The sequence below is a fragment of the Lotus japonicus genome, chromosome 3, assembly GCF_012489685.1.
Source record: "Lotus japonicus ecotype B-129 chromosome 3, LjGifu_v1.2".
In the NCBI taxonomy this organism is placed as follows: domain Eukaryota; kingdom Viridiplantae; phylum Streptophyta; class Magnoliopsida; order Fabales; family Fabaceae; genus Lotus; species Lotus japonicus.
Genome location: NC_080043.1, coordinates 13,316,471 through 13,336,691, shown reverse-complemented (window position 1 = coordinate 13,336,691; position 20,221 = coordinate 13,316,471). Strand labels below are relative to the sequence as shown.

General features: G+C 34.4%; 2 protein-coding genes across 6 annotated transcripts; both read left to right on the top strand.

Annotated features, from left to right (window-relative positions):
- The first annotated feature begins 1,164 nt into the window (after positions 1 to 1,164).
- On the top strand, positions 1,165 to 2,236 carry LOC130748430 (uncharacterized). The gene has a single exon (XM_057601651.1). The coding sequence runs from the start codon at positions 1,540 to 1,542 to the stop codon at positions 1,900 to 1,902; it is 363 nt and encodes a 120-aa protein (XP_057457634.1). The 5' UTR covers positions 1,165 to 1,539; the 3' UTR covers positions 1,903 to 2,236.
- An 8,282-nt stretch (positions 2,237 to 10,518) lies between these two features.
- LOC130743246 (transcription factor TGA2.2-like) lies at positions 10,519 to 19,213 on the top strand. 5 transcript variants are annotated; one of them, XM_057595408.1, is made up of 12 exons: positions 10,519 to 10,676; positions 11,198 to 11,310; positions 12,817 to 12,911; positions 14,312 to 14,382; positions 14,499 to 14,696; positions 14,905 to 14,976; positions 15,327 to 15,386; positions 16,349 to 16,426; positions 16,554 to 16,605; positions 16,748 to 17,019; positions 18,028 to 18,276; positions 18,799 to 19,213. In XM_057595408.1, exons 2-12 carry the CDS (start codon positions 11,246 to 11,248, stop codon positions 18,943 to 18,945), a joined length of 1,359 nt encoding a protein of 452 aa, XP_057451391.1. In that variant the 5' UTR covers positions 10,519 to 10,676; positions 11,198 to 11,245; the 3' UTR covers positions 18,946 to 19,213. The 5 variants fall into 5 exon arrangements, with proteins under 5 accessions (XP_057451391.1, XP_057451392.1, XP_057451393.1 ...); XM_057595409.1 differs by having other exon boundaries at positions 10,526 to 10,758; XM_057595410.1 differs by lacking the exon at positions 10,519 to 10,676 and adding an exon at positions 10,881 to 11,032.
- The last annotated feature ends 1,008 nt before the right edge of the window (positions 19,214 to 20,221 follow it).

Below are 20,221 nucleotides of genomic sequence, written 5' to 3'. Positions count from 1 at the left end.
ACTTCACATGTATTGATGTATATATGTGAGGAAATCGTTGTTTGTTGGGGCAATACAACACATAATTCACTATTACTTTAACATATTTTTTGACGGTAATTACTTTAACATATTATTAGTACATTATATGAAAATCTTGTTGGGGGCAATTGGCCTTCTTCCATAACATGAATCCATCCTTAATTTGACATACACATTAGTGACAATGACTATGTTTGGCATATCATTTCAGCTAGCTTAAAGCTTATTTAACTAGCTTAAAACTTATTTGACAAACTTAAAAGCTCTTTAAAAGTGTTTAGTGAATGAGCTTATTTCAGTAGCTTAAAGCTTTAAGTTATAAGCTATCTCAGGTAGCTTATAGCTGAAAGCTTATAGCTTCTTAAATATATTCTCATTTTTATCCTTATTATTTTATTAAAATTTCACTTTACCCTTATATACTTTTTACTAAACCTATTTACTTATAGCTTATTAAATATAATAACTTTTTTTATTACTACTTTGCAATAAAACAAATAACTTTATATTATAAATTACTAATTATTTATTTTATTCTATTTAATTTAATAAAAATATAAAAGATTAAATAAGTAAAAATTAATATTATATTTTAAAGATGAAATAACTTAAGTGAAATTAAAATATTTAAATTTATAATGATTTCAATATTAATATCATATAGGTAAAAATGTGAAACTAAAGTAATGTTAAATATAAAAAGAATTATACAAGTATGTCATTTTATGTCATTTTACAATTTCAGCTTGTTAAACGATTAGTTTTACCAAACACTTTTGTTCCGATCACGTAGTTTTTCAGCTTTCAGTTAGCTTATCAGCTAGCTAGGCATCAGCTAGGCGTGCCAAACATAGCCAATATTACCCGCACAAACACTAGCTGCAGTTAAAAATCATCGTTGAGTATCTCATAAGACTTTCATATGTCTGTCAATTGTTTTTCCAAAATTAAACTGGCAAAAGCATAAATCTATTAGATAGAAACTACCCAAGAGTCAAGAAAATAACATCATCTCATACGACTTAGATCCACATGTTCCTGACAAAGACATCTAGATTTTAGATTCTGAGTCATCCATGGCTGCGCAGGTGACAAAACGATTCAATGAACACAAACCATAATGAATTCAGAATCAATCAAATTAACCATAGGTGTCACAAAAAATGTCCATACCATAGTGCCTTAGAGGTGCCTAGAAATAGAAACTTCTGAACTCGCACCTTCTAATTACCTTCCGTTTCCACCATCAACACCTCCCTTTCTGTTGGTTAATTTCTTCCTTCCAAACCCAAATAAATAATCACTTTCCCGGAAATTTCACCTTGACTTTGCAACACCCCTGTTCCTTACCCCCATCATATAAATACTTATACAGTTGAGCTTTATTTATTCAAACAAATCAAACCATCACTTTTTGTGTTGATGATCTATCACCATCTCCACAAATTACACTATTTTTGATTGATTCTCTTGTTTTGAAAAAGTGAGATCATAGATTCATAGTATCATACCAACAACATGCTTGGGGTTAGCAACAACCATGTCATGAAGGGGAAAAGGCAGGGGAAAAAGAACAAAAAGGAGATCAAAGTTACTTATATTTCAAGCCCCATGAAGGTGAAGACAAGTGCTTCCAACTTCAGAGCCCTTGTGCAGGAACTCACTGGCCAAGACTCCAATGTTGCTGAAACGTTTGTGGAAGCTAATGGTGCTTATGGTGTTCAGAAGGGTTCAAATCAAGGATGGAACAGTGAGGCATATTTTCCTGAGTCTACTACTGATTGGTTTAAACCTGATTACAGCGAATTGAATTCAGGATCCTCCATGGAGTCATGGAATGAACAGCTTCACTGTGATTTTTTCAGTTTTGACATGATGTAGATATATTTACATATGTATGAGGTGGTTGATTATACTGTGCATGTTTGGCGCACTATGAAAAGCTACAGTGAAGTCAAAATCGTAATGGACAGTTATAAATGTTAAGAGAATGACTTCATCAAAGTTTTTCACCGTGGGTTCAAACGCGTACAAAATTGGCTAAAATGGATTTTACTTAAATTTGTATTAGCCTATTAATGTGGTGAGATTATTATAAGATCAAGATAGTTGGTCTTTTTATTCTCCTGCTCCCTCTCGATTCAACTCCCATGTATATCTTTTTCTTTGAAACTCAATTCCTATGTATATGAAATTTTGTGATTGTTTTATTCTATTTGCGGCCTCTTATCAAACTAGGATTATACCCGTTTGTCCGTGCGATGCACGGATAATTTTTCACGAACTCCACTGTTAACTACAATTATTCAAAATTTGATATATATGGAATAATACAATTATGTATTTTCTAATAATACAATTTTAATTAGTCAAACACTTATATATCGTTATTATCTTATGTTTATTTTTCTTATATATATGAATTATATGAGTTTCAAATGTTAATTGTGTTTGACCCCTGTCGACTTGTAATTTGGCGCAATCTTTACTATAAAAAATGAAAAGTTGGCTGAAATATAATAACATATTAGACTATGAGGGAGATATTTGAAACTAAAAGAAAATACTTATACACATATCAAAAAGTAATGATTTATTCATATCTCACTTTCATAAGATACCTGTTTGTGCGTGCGATGCACGAGAAATATGTTCAACAATTTGCTCAGACTAATTATGTGATAAACACATGAGTTATATAATCATTGATGTTATATCAAAAAAATTAACAGTCAGTTTTATTATCACTGATGACATTTTATATTTATTATAGATGACATTCTACCCTTACATTTTATATTTATTATAGATGACATTCTACCCTTATTTTATGAGTAACATTTATCAAAGATATTTCATATAATAATTTTTACAGGTTTTGAATTTGACAGATTCAATAAATTAATTAACCAACGTTTTGCAGTTTGGCCGCATGGTCTTTGTCTCATTTGATTGTTCACAGTTTTTAATCATAAATTCAGGGAACAATTTATTATCCACATATATGAAATTTTTCTAAATCCGCTAAAAAAAATAGGAACATCCCTTATTATTTTCATATAGATAGTGTTGAGAATCAACCCCTCTTAATATGTACGGGAATATCTCTTATATAAGATATTTTCTCGTCTTTAGCTCTAATAAAATAAACAGATAAAAAAATTCTTTTACAATGCATTTGAAAGAACTATAAACATATTATAGCTTAAACTTAAAAAACAATACTGTAATAGAATATGAGAAAGGAACAATAAATAAGATATACATATATATGATTTTATGAGTAACATTTATACAATGAATTCCGACCGCTCTCATACATGTTCCTGATCTAAAGCAATCCATAGTTGCATCTGTGCTAGTTCAGCATGATACCAACAGCTAGGTTTTTTTGTTACAATAATAGCTAGGTTGGGAAGGAGTAGCTTCAGGGGAGGACATGCTAATTTGGAAAGTAGAAAAACTAAAATCCACAAGCCTTTCTCAAAGCTCTCTTTCACCGGTTAAAATAATTTCTATCCACATAGTAAATTGGTTTTCAATGGCAGGGCATAGCCTTTCCAAGTTTTGAATCATTCTACTTGACTGTTCCAGTCATTTGTTTAGCATTAAGCTTTGCTAACACCACACACCTAAGAATTATATTGAGCAATTTCTGGATAGATTCCTTGTAATTTTCTTGGCCAATATTCAAGAGCTTTAAAAAGTGTCCCAATTTATTCATAGAATCATTTGGATGGTGAACTATGTGATTAATGGTATCATACATTGTATATGGAATCATGAAAGTACCTCTCTTTGTAAGGCCTCATCAAGTTCCAGTTTATTATCAGATGTTATATCTTTAGCATACAACTGGGATAAACAATCCCTTATCATGAAAATCATGAAAAATAAGAAAATGATCACCAACAAAAAAGATTAAGCTTTATTCTATAATTGTCACAATTCCAGAAACAATATTAGCATTTCTTGTTTATACAAGACATGCATTTCCAGTTTCCAATGAATCTAAATGATAGGAAGTGGAAGGGAACTTCCCTTATGGGAACTCCTACAGGTAACTTTGTTTTTTTTCTTTTCCTACTTGAATTTCTTCTTCCAAAAAGAAACTTCTACAACAAATGAACTACATAAGTCCTCCTTAGTTATGACAGAAAAGTAAAGTCATGGACATACCTTCTATGCTATTGCAATAAAGATCTACTGACAGACTGAGTAGGGTGAGCAGTTGAGACCAAATCTACAGTTTGGTTCTTCATAGCATCCAAGATCTCCTGAGGGGTCTTCTTCAATTCAACCACAAGCCTCTTGAAAGTCTCTCTGATGTCTGTCAGAGTCAATTATGGCAGAGTTCTCTCATCAGCAAAATCAACTCTTCTTTAAAACACTAATGTTAGTGTTTAAGCCTTAGAAATAAATAATAATATACCACAAAAGAGCTCTCAGTGTGAGGAACCCATGCCAAGCTCTCTACATCAATATTGACGGACCACTAATAGTCATAATGTGATGTGATGACATTCTTCCATCCTTCTGCAAAGGAATAAGATAGTCTGGTTGTTTTCTGCGATATAAGATGCAGCATGTACTTATTAGCAACTCATTCTTGTTTATCCCTAGAATGATAGTACTCCTAGTTGTGGAAGATTCAAATAAAACTAATTTTGCACTTAATGAAGCAATGACAGAATTATAAATACATTCCATTCAATTTCAAGATGCATCCCACAGTATTTGTGCTAATAGAGCCAATCAATTCTTATTTATGAGCAGAATATGGATCTTACGCTAAGATGTGTGCACCAAAACTTTCCAAGATGATACATATGACTGGTACAAAGCATGTAATGTAGATTCATAGGATCTCTTTCATAAATAATAGGAAGTGTATCTACTGTAACCACATTCATTACCCAAACTTTCAAATCCTTCAAAGTGGCAGCAAACCTAAAATTCAAAAGACAGGCAAAGATGTCAAGCACATGAGGCAATAATAAGAGGTTAATATAATGTAGAGCAACATTGGAAACAATTTTACTCACCCTCCATGGATCGATCTCATATCCATAACATTCCACATATTGGACTATTGAATTCCCATCCCATTTAGATAAGACTTGGAAACTACATGTTTCCAGTATTCAAAATCAACAGTAATAGCAACTCAAAGGAAGTGATCAAAATCAAGTATAGCTACTCCAACCAAGATCAATTGAATACCTACATCAATAATCAGTTATGAGTTAATATTAGCTTATCTCTAGAAAATGATATATACACATAGGATCAATTATCCTTCTACGAAATAAGTTAGCTAAATTACCATGAAATGAATTAGTTTTACCTATTGTCTACAATGAACCCAGATAAACAGATAGAAGCAGAAGCAAATACCCACTTGAAACTGGTTCAGCTTAGAGAATTTCTCAGTAATGAACATGAAGGCAATAGCTTAAAGAATTATGCAGTTTGCAATTAAATAACACCATGACTAAAACTAAAAGAAAACTGAGGCTAATGACAGAAGTGAACAGAAGTAGACTTGGAATAATAATCCTTTTAGGTGGGAGAAAGAGGTGAATTGGAGAGTACTCAAATTCATCCACTCAAGTTCATTGCCGCATCATATGTATTTTAGCTAATTCTATAGGGATCATGTTTAGAACTTCTCCACCCATGAACCATGTTTTTACTACTAAAATTTAGTACATGTTATTAGGAATATGCTCCTTATGGTCTAAATTTTTTTGCAGGAAAGCTGTTTTAACTCACATAAAAATGCACATTGAAGTATAGAGGTCGAATTTTTTTTGGAAATTTAATGTTAGAAATTTGAGCATGAGTGATATATGTGTTTTGGTAAATAACTTAATTAAGTGTTTATTGCCTAAGCTCTTTTCACATAAGATCTTATTGATAAGATAATCTAAGAAACTTATTGGAATAGGCCTAAAATAGCTTATAAGTGGATGTAAGTCAATTCATAAGCTAATCTAAGCAGCTTCTGAAAATAAGTTCGAAACTACCAGTGTTTTCTTTTAGTAGGCATGCTAAAAATCAGTCCTTATGAACCCTGACTAAAAAAGCAATTAATATATGAGTGTAAAAATATAAGATCATAGTAATTTTCATAATCTGAAGCACTCAATGAAAACCAGAATAGTGTAAAAAAAATTATCAATAGAAGTGTGAGCCTTATGACAGAGAGTAAAAGAAGTGTGAGCCTTATGACAGAGAGTAAACCCTAAAAAAATTTATATAAAAACATATGGACACACACAAAAGAAAAAAGTAGAAGTTTGAGCCTTATGATAGAGAGTAAAAGAAAAAATCTAATTAGTCTTACAATTATCAATCAATAATTTTGACATTAGATAAAATGTATTAGTGTACACATACACGTACAAAACCAGAAACCACCACCATTCATTTAGACACTGAATAAAAAAGAAGAAGAAGAGATGAAAGCATGAATCAAGCTAGCAAAGCCAGTGTAGTTGATACCAAAAACATGTCGCTACTGCTGCAGCCAACTATCATTTTGAAACCAGGTTTTATTAAGCCTACAAAGTAATCCAGTTATTGATTCTAAATGACTGATTGATTAAAGGATTAAAATCACTTTAAAGTAATCCATAATTGATCAAAGGATTCTAAATCCAGTTATTCTCTTCCAAGGTTAATTTTAGCGCTTTTGATTGAAAGCCTACAAAGTAATCCCGCCTACAAAGCCTACAAATTATCATTGGATCTAAATGAAAATCATGCTAAATAAATTTCCAGAGGAAATAGTCAAAAAATTAGGAGACGGTCAATATTTTATTTTGAAGGATCAAATGACTGATTCATTCTTGAGCCCAAAGCTTACATTACCCACCCTTGTCTTTTAAGCAACAACTAATACCAATTGAAAAAACACTTTGGAAGAGAACCATGACAGGTGTCTCTTTGAACTTTTACCATTATAATTGAAGCTATATTTCTGAACTCTAATTCCTAATTGTATTCACAATATCAGGATGAGAAGCAATAACACAGCAAGAGTTTCATATATATACCTATGTACTGCCAGAAGTTTGAGAAGATAGAAAAATAGGGGAATTAACTCTTACATGTTCCAGGAAGCAACTACAGAATTTTGGTATCATTGATTGCCGCACATTTGCTTCAATCTTCTCACCCTACAAAATAACAAAATTAATATAGACTTATTGGATGAACACAGATAAAAAAGATGATATTTAATATTCCTGCATATTTGGATTTTGAGAGGTTTGAATGAGGATTGTGTGAACTGTAGTGGAGTGAATTGTGGTGCAGCAAGGGTTGTGTAAATGGTGCTGGAGTGAGGGTTGTGTGAGAATTTATAGACAAACGAATCTGATCAAAAAATTCAAAGAAGAGGTTGTGCATTCCACCTATAACCCTAGACCTAAAAACCTAATCCCAACTTCAAATCAGAGCGGAAATGACAGATGCATATCAGAATGGAAATGATAAATGCATGAATAACTAATGAACCCAACCTAACCATGGGTAATGGTTGCAAATCAAGTACCAAATCACCCAATCTAATAAAAAATATCAGATAAAAAATTCAAATAAAGGACAAATTTAGGACGAAACGAAAGAGATGTGCTAAGCTACAGTAAGGTCGAGATCAATGGAGAACTGTTACGAAGCTTACCCACGTAATGGTTGAAGGATTGACGTGAAAGCCAGCACCGGAGAAGCCATGAGAAGAAGTCACAGATCGTGGAGAGCACATCTTCTGGTCAAGGTGACGTGGTTGCCAGCTAGGGTTGAAGGGAGATTGGAGGCGGAAGAGAAACGGAAGATGATGAATTGTACGGCAGAGTGGGTAGAAAGGAGAGGAAACACGCGATTGCCAGAGAAACAATGCTGAAGCTGAAACGACGTCGTTTTCAACTTTCAGAGTAAAAAAAAATAAAGAAAGGTCAGAAAGCAGGACAGGTGTTGCTACGCCATTGGAGGTCTTTTAGCTACAGTGAAAAGGAGGTTCACGAATAAGAAGTAGTAGATATATAGCACTAAACTACTTATTGCTTGGAGAAATATTGCTTAGGAAAATACAAGGTGCAAATATGTGATTCATTGATTATATTGAGATGAAGGTATATATGAAGGTGGAGAAATTAATTTATCCAAATGGAAGAGTAAGGTAAAGCAAAGCCTGCACGGAATCAAATGACGTCACATAAGCCACGCAAGGCAAACTTGTCATGTTGATCTTTGCTGCTTCATGACTTCATTTCATTTTAGCTTAAGTGTACGTTTGATCTTTTTTTTTTAAGGTCACAATTGATCTATGAAGTAATATGATTGTGCAAAACTTGTTTCATGTGTTTAAAATGAGTGATTTTTTTCTCACTGGTTTTAGATGTGAGTGATTTTCATCTATCAGTCAATCTGTCGTCAGAAAATTAACGAAACTCGCTAATGTGTACTCATTAATTATTGGGACTGCTAACCTCAGCACACCACTTGGATATTTATTTAATTTAAAACTTTTTTAGTTCAATATCTAATTTAGGAAAAAATAAATTAAGCCATCTCGAAGGGCCAATGCTTCAGCAGCAAAGGCGCTCCCCCTCTCCTCATGATTAAAAAAACCGCCACACCAATTACCTAAGTTGTCCCTCATCAAACCACCACCACCGATATGCCCATTGCTCTCATGCCAGCTTCCATCCACGTTTACTTTCATGAACCCCACAGGAGGGGCTGTCCAACGAACTTGTAACCAGCAAAAATCCGTGTCCAGGGACTCAGGTTTGATGAACTGGCAGAAAGCGTCATGATCATGGCAAGCTCTTCTCCAAGCACCCTCCAACGTCCAGGGTTGAGGGTCCAGACACATGTTGCACCACCATTTCCAAGCACCCCACAACCCAGCAAGGAAACGACGCGCATGGGAACCAGTCGAAAGGGTCTGAATCCAATCCCTCAAGTTTGCAGAACGAAAATTTGGCCAGCTCCAAGCTCCAAACTTCGCCCACAAATCCCGGGAAAAGTGGCAATCACGAAGAGCATGCAATCCATCTTCCACCTCTGATGAACACCTCGAGCAAGCACTCGACGAAGCCAAGTGACATTTGTGTCTATGCTCATTAACCGGCAAAGCGGCCTGGAGAGTGAGCCACACAAAAAGACGCATTTTTCAGGAATTGGAAGCTTCCAGATCCACATCCATTCCTTGTTGGCTTCTGCACCGTGATGGAAGTTCCTGAGCCAAGCGTACCCACTCCGCACCGTGTAAACTCCTGGGTCGTCGCCATCCCAAGTCCAGGACCCGAGGATATTTTAGTTTTGTTTAGTCTCTTTTAGTGTTATTTTTGCATTTGCAGTAGTGTAGTGTTTTTTATTTATTTAAGAGTTATTTTTATTAGTTTTTATTAGATTTTTCGATATCTTTTATATTAATTCGAGCAATTCGTACACTTGCGAAATTGCTATCAAACATGAGAAAGAAACCAAGAATTTCAACCCATAAACATACCTCATCTTCAACCCACAACTCCATCTCAACCTGAACCATATACTCATCTTCCTCTCCCAAAAACAACAACAAGCATAACCCATTTGAATTGAGGAATGATATTACAACTGATGACTCCAATTGAGGTTGGCCAAACCTCCACCGCCCCTAGTCTTCTGAAACTACCCACCTCTGCATTGAAAGCCCTTTTCTCCCTCGATCCTAAGTCCTAACCCTCCCTCGTCCTCAACCCCTCCATGCAGTCGTGAACCTCTCCCCTCCAACCTTAACCTCTTCTTTCTCATACTCACCATCCAAATCAATCAAAGTTCCACAAACTTCTCAACCACACCCTCGTTCAGCAAAGCCACAATGCCTCATTTTCCCAAAATACCCAATCTCTAGCACGAACTCTGTGAGTTTTCACTATCGTTGTCATGCTCACCCAAAGCCCATAAGACATATCTAAATATATGTCGGAGCTCAAATTTCAACATGCATCAAAAGTGAGCTATCTCTTAAATTAAATCAATGCTTTTGCAACTTTTACACCAACAATGGACTAAAATTAGAATTCGCATATTTTACCGGGACTAGAGAAACATAGTTAACCCTACCAACAATAACAATATATTCTTGAAAATAATACAATAACAACATAACAAGGAAAAAAAAAAACCACTTTTACCTGGCTGGCACCATACCAAGCAAGAGCTTACCTATAGCAGCTGTGACTTTGTTGTAGGGGATCAACCCTCTCTGCACTGAAAAGTGAAGTATAGCTGTAAAAATTTGTAAGATTCTGCTACTATGTGTTATTGATCTCTCAGTATATCTGACACAACACAGATTAAAAAAAGAGTTATTACAAAAGGTTTGAAAAATCAATAGAGCACAGAAAATGAGAAAAAAAATACAATTCTTTGAATCATGTCAAAGCACTAAAACATTAAAAAAAATCAGAAATAAAAGATGATTAGTCCTCGGAAGAAGAAGAACATGACAAAAAACATCTAGAGAGATTGGATTTGGACTCATCTTCTCTCTCCTCTCTCTCTCTCTCTCCACTCAGCAATAATAATTCACAGAAAAATATTGAACCTATACCATCATCATTCATCATCATCACCCGCATCATCATCAGAATTCCAAGGTGGGTTTACTTCATTTTCTGCTATATGATTAAATTTCACTGCTGAGTGACACCAGTAAAAGATGCAAGCTTTGTGTTCATGGTGAATTTCACTGCAACTTTAGCTCATTGATTAAATTTTCTTAAAAAAATAATTTTTTTCAGCTAGAATTCGGGGTATATTTGATTTGGGTATCTGGGTGTAATTGTTTTGATGTAGAATTCGTCTTTTGCTTGTCAAAGTTCATTCCTTTGACTTTTTTTAGCACTTTTTTTCTTGTGGGTATACTGGAATTTTCCATTTTTTTGAAAGCAGTGGTGCACTTGAACTGCTAAAGTTGAGGGTTTTCTTTGCAACAGTTTGAGATTTGTTTTCTGTCAGTATCTCTGGAACTCTGGGAATTTCTGAGATTTGAATTGTCTGAATTTTGGTTTTTTCTTTTGTTTGTTGCAAGTTTTAGTATTTGGTTGTTCTGTTCGGCCTCTACAGAAGCAAAGATTGTGTTTTTCATTCTGTGAATTGTTTTGGCCATGGTTTTTAGGTTTCATGTTTTGCTGGAGCGACAAGGGAATTGAGGATATGATGGTGTATGTGGAGTAGAGCCAGCGTTGATGCCGAGTTCGATTCACAACAATTACCTAGTTCCAATGCATAGTATGTTTTCTTGAATATTTTTGGCAAACATCTTGTTTACTTCAGAGTTCAGAGTTTTAGTTTATGTATCTAGTGCTGCTTACCACATGCCAGAGTTTCTCGCTATCTTAGACTGAGATTTGAGACACTTTTAGGTCATTTATTTTACCTTGTGGGTGGAACAAGGAATATCTAGAATATGGTGATTTTCATTGTTGCTTTGCTCTCTTTAGTTGGGAGATTTGAGATACTTGAGGGTTTTCATTTCTTTCAGTTTGGTGGAACGGAACTTGATAATGATAACTTCATATAATCTTTGTTCGGTATTGAATAAAATTGTAGTTGGTGCTGTTGGAATCAAGTGATCAAGTGTTAGAGTCAAGTCCCACATCGAAGAAGTCAGTGTAAGAGGGAGAGTTTATAAGGAGATGGACCCATAAACCTATTGCCTTAAGGTTTTGGGTTAAGATGTGGTGTCCAAGATCTCCTTGGTGTTTCCCCTCGGCCTTGCCCCATGGGTCCTCGCCGTGACTCTCCCCAACAAGTGGTATCAGAGCCGATGGTTCGTGGGACCAGCACCTATTGCACCGGACTGCCCTTGTTTAATACTCCCTCCGTCCCTAATTATAAGCTAACATTGAGACTTTTTTTGTGTCACTAAATATAAGCTAACCTTGCAAAAGTTAATATTTCTTTCCATATTCACCCTTGCATTTATTGGTAGTGGAGCACCACCATTAGTAGTACAATGATGAAAAAGTGTTATCATAAATAGGGGTAAACATAGAAAGTTGTACATTTTTTTTGAAAACCAATGCATCAATTAAGGCTTTCTTAATAAGTGTGATTTTTACAACTTTAGCTTATAATTAGGGACGGAGGGAGTACTATCTAGTCTAGTCTAGTAACAAATCTGAGAGGCCATATTTATTCTTATATACTTGGTCAAGAACCATAACAATATCTATTTTGCATTTTTAGGAAAATTGTCTATCCACGATTTTCCCTAGTACTATCACCACCTTGCAGTTTCGACATATTTCCTTTGGTGGATGAAGTTATTCTTTATAAGGTTTACTATGTTAACCTTAGTGGTTAACAGTAACTCAAAAGCTGTATATGTAATCTTGAGAAAATTAATTATTATATCATTTGCAATATATTTGATTTGATTGTATCAGGCGGTAGTACCGCCAGAGTCAAAAGTTTCCGTCTGTTGTATGCATAATTCTTTAGGCAGTCGCCTCCATACATGTAAAATCTCTCCCATTAAAATTCTAAATAGCTCCCCTCCCAATGTTTTTTTTTGGTTCGGCCATGTCTTGAGTTGCTGCTTCAATGGAAATTTGGATTCATTTTCTTAGCATGATTAGATTATTCACTGCGAGAAGAATATCATAAATTTGCATTACAAGTGTGTTCCAGTTTTTGTTTTTGCTTTCATATAGTTTTAGGAGACTTCTGTTTGTATGTAGTGTTTGTTTGAAAAAAATTACATGAACTGACTACCCGACATATGGTTTTCAGCTTTACCGAAGGAAGCATGATCGATTCTTTTCGTGTGTCTGACTTTGATCAATCAGTTGGATATCGCATTGAGGATGCTGTTGACTTGAGTGGAAGTAGGTATTCTTATCATCAAACTTAGATAAGTTTTCATGTTACTAGCATATATGGGATATCTTGTATAATAATCTCTTGTCATAGCTAGTAATTCTTCTGCATCAAATTAATTTTATTCGAACGTGGCTTTCTTGTTTTCCTAAATGATATTTTATAGAAAATTTTAATAGCACGGATCACTAACAAGTAAGAGTTAACTTTAACGAACAGAAAATATCAAAATTAAGAACCATATAATGTTTAATTTGAGAGAATAACCATATATTATCACCTAACGAACAATAATACCCTTTGTTGTTTCTTTCTCTATTAACCACTCATTGGTAGCAATTGATTAATCAGTAAAATGTTATAGGCACTGATAAGTTTCTTCTTAATTTTATGTAACTTTACAGATAGAACTTATATAAAATTGTTACCCTCTCACTGGTACCTAGTGGCAATGAATAATTTTCAAATTTCTTCTGAACCTCATGTATCTGATATTGAATTTCATTTACAATCGGTAGTCAGTCATTCAGTTATAACAAATGAGTATGACTACTCAATAAATAGTAATGGCCACTCACATATTTCTTCTTAATTTCGTGTGACTTAACAAATAGAACTTTATTTATAGCTGTTAGCGAACGCCTGCTGCGACGGGATCACAGCCGCAAAATCCCGCTATTCGCGGCCAATAGCGGCCTTCCCTTGTATGGGATTTCATTTTTGGGGGTCATCCGCGACAGGCCGCGATCCGCGATTGACTACTATGGTTATTTTATTATTTGTCATCTTTCCCCAACAATATTTAAGTCTTAAAATGGAGAGAAAGTTGGGGTTGCTTTTATTATAGAATAGGTTATAGATTTTTCGTAAATGGTTTGGACTTTGGACAAGTCTTTTGAAGACTCATAGAAGCATTGGTAAGGAGATTTATCTAGTAATTTGGGGTAGAGGGAGACCAAATACATGACTGAGAATTAAGTCCTCTTTTGACTCATGCTGCTGACCCCACTATGTGGGAAAAGATTTGGTTGTTGTTATTATATTTATAGGCATCTTTATTATTAACTTTTCCTATTTTATAATCATAAAATTTTACTGGATCTCTACAGACTATAATTATTGATCATAAAATCTGTCAGTGCGTAGCTTCTAATAATCTCATCAGTCTCATGACATAGATATCATTAATAAATGCAATGGAAAGCATCCATGAAGGATGAGAAAATGGAATAGTTACACTCACACACACACACACGTGTACGAATGTACACATGCTGTTACTGTTGGATGAAGAACTAAATATTTAGGTTTATAATGTGAATATTTTGTTTTCTTCATTCTTGCTAATGAGGAAAGACTTTTCTCCACCTTTTGATTCTCTAATGAATTTTTTTGATATATGATTCAGACTCAGCTTTTAACCCCTTAAAAGTAAGTAACCAGACAATTTCTCGTGTTCACATCGGTACTTTTGATAAGGTGAGTTTTTTTTGTTCTTTTTATCTAATGACTTTCAGCTTGGTAAATTAAAGGACTAGTAGCTGGTTATACATCCTCTTATTTTGCAACTTTTTTCTTTTCCCTTTACAACTTAGTTGCCAATTTCACTTGATAAAAGCCCATTGACAAACCAAACAGAGCAAGAGGGCTTGCAATTGCAAAAGATTCAATCATCCAATCTGGTCACATTATTAAGTGGTAATACAGAAAATCAGGAAGAGTCTGCCATGGCTGATGCCAGCCCTAGAACTGATATTTCAACAGATGGTGACACTGATGATAAGAATCAGCGGGTAGTGTTCCTTTAACCTTTCCTTCTATTTTCTTGCTTATTGGAACTTGTTTAGTTGTAACTATTCATCAAGGATTCAATTGTGTGATTGATCTTAAATAATATTAAAAAAACAATGCCTTAGCAGAAGTCTTTTCCATTCTAGAATAGGTCTTTAGTTGATATTCTTGATCTTGACAAGCTGACATACATGTATTCCTTATGTGCAGTTTGATAGAAGTTCCCTTGCTGTTGGAGCTTCTGACTCCAGTGACAGATCAAAGGATAAAACAGATCAGAAGGTAAGTATATTTTGACGAGTAGAGGTCCAGTTTGGTACTCCAAAGACATGCATAAATTTCATTGGCCCTCCATTTATAAGTGCATCTAATTTTCTTCCAAAGGGATTTGCAACATCATTGTCCTTCAATATCTTTTTTTTTTCATCAAATTGATCCTTAAAATGACATCATGCTGGTCCTTGAAGGACCAATTTTGGCACTAATAATCAATGAAGGACCAATTTTGAGGTCATTCATAGCTGGAGGACCAATGTGATAATATGTTGAAGGGCAAATGAATATCATGTCATTGATATCTCAAAATTTTATACAATATTTGGTACATAATCATTATTTTCTATTTATTGCAGAGTCTTCGTAGGCTTGCTCAGAATCGTGAGGCTGCAAGAAAAAGCCGGTTGAGAAAGAAAGTAGGAATATAACTGATTCACCAACATTTGTTCTTGTGTATCGTTTTTTGTTTTCCTCTTTCTCCTTATATTTTGCTATAGTTTCATCATAACTTAGCCAGACAGGATATGATTTTTATTTGGCATATATATAACTTGTGGATATTTTTCCTCTAGTTCTGATTCTCTGGGTCCTATATATTCTCACCGATGTGTTTGTATGCATTTGGATGATTAGTTTGGATGTACAGGTTATGTGAGCTGCTAAAAAACTGAAAGTGGAATGGACATTGGTTTTGCTTTATTATAATACTTTTTACGTAAAAAAAATTATTAGTTAAAGGGAATAGTGGAATGTACAAATAGAGGTAGAACAAGATATCCTAGAAAAATGAAAATTATAGATACAGTGTGGAACTTGAAAATACTATAAAATGCAGTAAGGCTACTCCTGGATATATGTGGTTAATTCTCTCTGGTAGGTTTTTCATCTTCTATATATTGAGAGGTAAGCTCTTTACAGCTGAAGGATAATTCATGGTGAGAAAATACACAAAAATGAGTAACTCTTTCTTTGAGCTGGACTAATTTGAACATATATTGTAGTAATTAAATATTATCTCCTAGTGGTTGGAGTTGCTCAGGGCGCTGTATTTTTGTGGTTGCAGTGTAGGACTACTGATTAAAATTCCCTTACACTTCACTCTTATTTTTATCCTCTCTAATGTTATAACAGTGGCAGTTAACTGGGTGTTTCATCTTAACCACATTTAGAATGGAATCTTAAAATGATATTTGTATATGGGAATTGGAGTGGTAACTGGAAATCTGTGATAAGTGGCCGTAATAGTAGAATCCAATGATTCTTATATTTTTTAAACTTGTTTGACCTCTCTGATTGTTTTTAGAAATTGTTGTATTTACGTTGCTCCACTTGGCCATCAAGATGCAAGACTTGACAACTCAAGTTCATTACTTCACAGGCTTATGTCCAACAGTTGGAAAGTAGTCGTTTGAAGTTGACTCAACTGGAGCAAGAGCTTCAGAAAGCTAGGCAGCAGGTCAGGTTCAATAATTTCGTGAAATTAGATCCTCTCTCTCTGTCTCTCTCTCATTCTTCCCTGGTGACACTCTTCTTTTCCAATCATGTTCTACTTCAACCAAAATATTTTGTTCTTATCCCCGCAGGGAATCTTTATATCAAACTCAGGTGATCAGGCACATTCAAACAGTGGAAATGGTATCCTTCTTTCTAAACTAAGATATTCATTTCATGAATTTTGATGTCACGATATGTCTGTTAAAAAAAGTAGTGGTGGAATTGATGTAGCAAGCTATTTCACAAAGCAGATTTAATACATAACAACTACAATGTTTTACAGGGGCCATGGCATTTGATGTTGAATACGCAAGGTGGCTGGAAGAGCAGAATCGGCTAATTAACGAGCTAAGAGCAGCTGTAAATTCTCATGCGAGTGACACAGAACTTCGCATGATTCTTGATGGTATAATGGCACATTATGATGAGATATTTAAGATGAAGATCGTTGCAGCTAAGGCTGATGTCTTCCATCTGTTGTCTGGCATGTGGAAAACACCAGCTGAAAGGTGTTTTCTATGGCTTGGTGGCTTTCGATCATCCGAACTCCTTAAGGTGAGCTTGTAGTGGGTTTATTGTTCTCATGGTTAACTTAAAGATATTATGGATTTTCATACCAGTAGTTTTTCCTGGTAACATACAGAGTAAAAACTCCTATGGTTTTTTATTGATTTAAGATAGATATAGTTTGTTTAATCTCAGATTTCGTGAAAGAGAAGAAATGGTGCACATTATTACTATGATCATGCTTTTTAGTTTAGAAGACTTAAGGGTGCTTGTTGTAAATTGTACTCATCAATAGAAAGTTTTCTTTACGCCACTGATGATGTAGCTGCAAGGTTTGACTTTTGTTTGGAAGTTAGGTTTACGTGGGATCCAAACACAATAAGACAAGGGTAAACACATTCAGGACAGAATAACTACATATCATGTCTTTTCCATTTGCCCTGCTTATATGACTTTCTTTTTGTTTCTCTCAAGTTAAATTAACATGCCTAAGAGGTTTGAACCATCATTAATGGTGCTCTGATTGTTCTCCTCAATACCTCATCTCTAATTTCGCAGAAACCAACTTTGTAATCGGCTTTTGAAATTGCCCATACATCTATGTTCTTTTTTGGGATAACTTCATATGAAACAACAACAACAACCAACAACAACAACAACAACAACAATAATAATAAAAATAATAATAATAATAATAATAATAATAATAAATATAATTATGAATAACTATTGTTTGAATCCTGTTGCCAGAATCTTTGGATGACTTCTGTTCTTTTCTTTTATTATGGCACTTGCCTCAAAAAGAAAAACAACACAGGTTAAATCATAACGGCTCAAAATTCTGGGCATCAAACTTCAATTATATCTACCATAAAAAGGTGATTCATTCTCAATTTACACATGATAACATAAACACACATGCATAGTGTATATCTTTATTTTTAAACTTTGTAAATACATGTTTCTCATAACTGTTGTGAAAGAATTTTAATATCTGAGATCTGGGATCATTTATTAGTTAAACCTTTGACTTGACTGCCATGAATTTGGTTGCAGCTTCTGGTAAATCAATTGGAACCTCTCACAGAGCAGCAGCTAGTGGGTATTACCAACTTGCAGCAATCTTCCCAACAAGCAGAAGATGCGCTGTCTCAAGGCATGGAAGCATTGCAACAGTCCCTTTCGGAGACATTGTCCACCGGATCACCTGGCTCCTCTGGTTCATCAGGAAATGTGGCAAATTACATGGGTCAAATGGCTATGGCAATGGGTAAGCTAGGGACACTCGAGGGGTTTATTCGGCAGGTAAACTTTTCTCACTTGCACATCTATCAAATTGGTTTGATTCATTTTTCTCAAGTAATTTAAGTCTTTTTTAACAAAAATGATAAGTGTCTACCCAAAATTAGTAGAGTGAGAAAGAAAGAGGAGAGAGAAGTGATATATGATGTGATGTGATAGGAAGAGAGGTATAGTGAGAGAATTTGGGTGTATTAGGGTGTCGTTACTGTTTAGGTGTCTATATATCAAAGTTGGTTTTTTAATCCAACCTTACCTTCCTAGTAGTTTTTATGATTGATGAACTGGCTCTAGACAAATAGAAATGCTTCACTTCCTTAGGACAATTTCTGGGGGCAGGGAATTTCATATTTTTGGTGCTAGTTTAAACAGTTCTGGTGCACCTATGCCTTTTCAACAAGTTCTAGAAAAGGACCAAGAAAATGCTCTTTCATTTCATGGAAAATTATTGATAAGAAACATTAACAATTCCAGAGTATTATAAGTTTATAACTTACTGTTCTTTATTTCTGTGGTGGTTATTTGAAGGCTGACAATTTGCGCCAGCAGACGCTGCAACAAATTCACCGAATATTGACAACTCGCCAATCGGCCCGCGCACTCCTTGCCATCAATGACTACTTTTCTAGGCTGCGTGCTCTTAGCTCCCTCTGGCTTGCCCGCCCAAGAGATTGATGAGTGATAAATAGCATGTCAAGTTCATTTTCATGGATCTGGCACCAGGAATACTTTGTTATCATAGGTTTAATTTTACTGTGTTGTACTTTTCAGGTTACTGATATCAGTGTTCATCTAGTCACATAATCTAGAAACTGAATTGTTGACAAGAGTATTGTATCTTGTTTATTACCAATAATGTTGTCCATTGTAAGAGTAGTTGAAGGGCTTTGTGTTTATTTCATTCAAAGTAGTTTGGATGTGATAAATTTGAATGTTTGGTTCACTTGCTAGAGTTTTCCCACTATCTGAAATAGAATCATAACTTTGTGAGTGACAAGAAAATTGTTGAGTACTCAATTTTTGTTTAATTGAGTATCAGCCCAATTTAATATCTTGTTTTTTTTGAAAGTCTTATGTGGGGTATTAGCTCATTCGTTAGTTTATTTGCATCGTAGCCGTAGATTTACTTTAGCTTTTGTCAATAATAAGTGAAAACTTGAATATAAAAAGGTTCAAAGTTTAAATACTCCATTAACTTCCAAGATATGATCGAAATATTAATAGGTAATCTTTCAGTTATTTTATCCTTCAGATGTTGCACAAATGTAAATTCATCTTGACATTTAATAAGGCTCGTTTGACATCTAATAAGACTCGTTTGGTATGAGATGTCATATTAGCTAGGCACGTAAGCGTATATAATATATTATGAGTTTATCAATTGTTTGTTGCTAACATTGTTCGGTATTAAGTGTTAACATTGTATTATATTTTATAAGTAGAGCTCTTATTTTAATTATGAATATTTATTCTCACATGCGTATGACTTGGTCAATATTAGACTAAAGTGTTAGGCCTATCATTTTATTATGCAACAAGGGTGTAAAAGGAATAAAAAATTGTTATCATATCATGCTTGGTTCTAACTTAGTTTCTCTCTGGGTCAATTTGACACGTGATGGACATGGACGCGATAGGATAATGGATATGATTTCATTATCCTATCATGCAGGCGTAAAAGCAGCGAATTACACTAGGATAAGATATGATTATGTGGAAATATAGTTAATCTAGTTAGTAGCATTAAATTTGTCATCAATTTGTTAATTTTTCAAAACTACTCTTAACTCAGTTTTTTTTTATTTCGATAACGTATTGAGGAATAAAAAAAAGAGATTGTCCAATTAAATAAAACAAGATTGTCAAAAGTAATTAATGCAGTACAAACTCCCATTTACTTCTTATAATGAGGAATATATTTCGTCCAAGATAAATTACTTGCTAATATTTG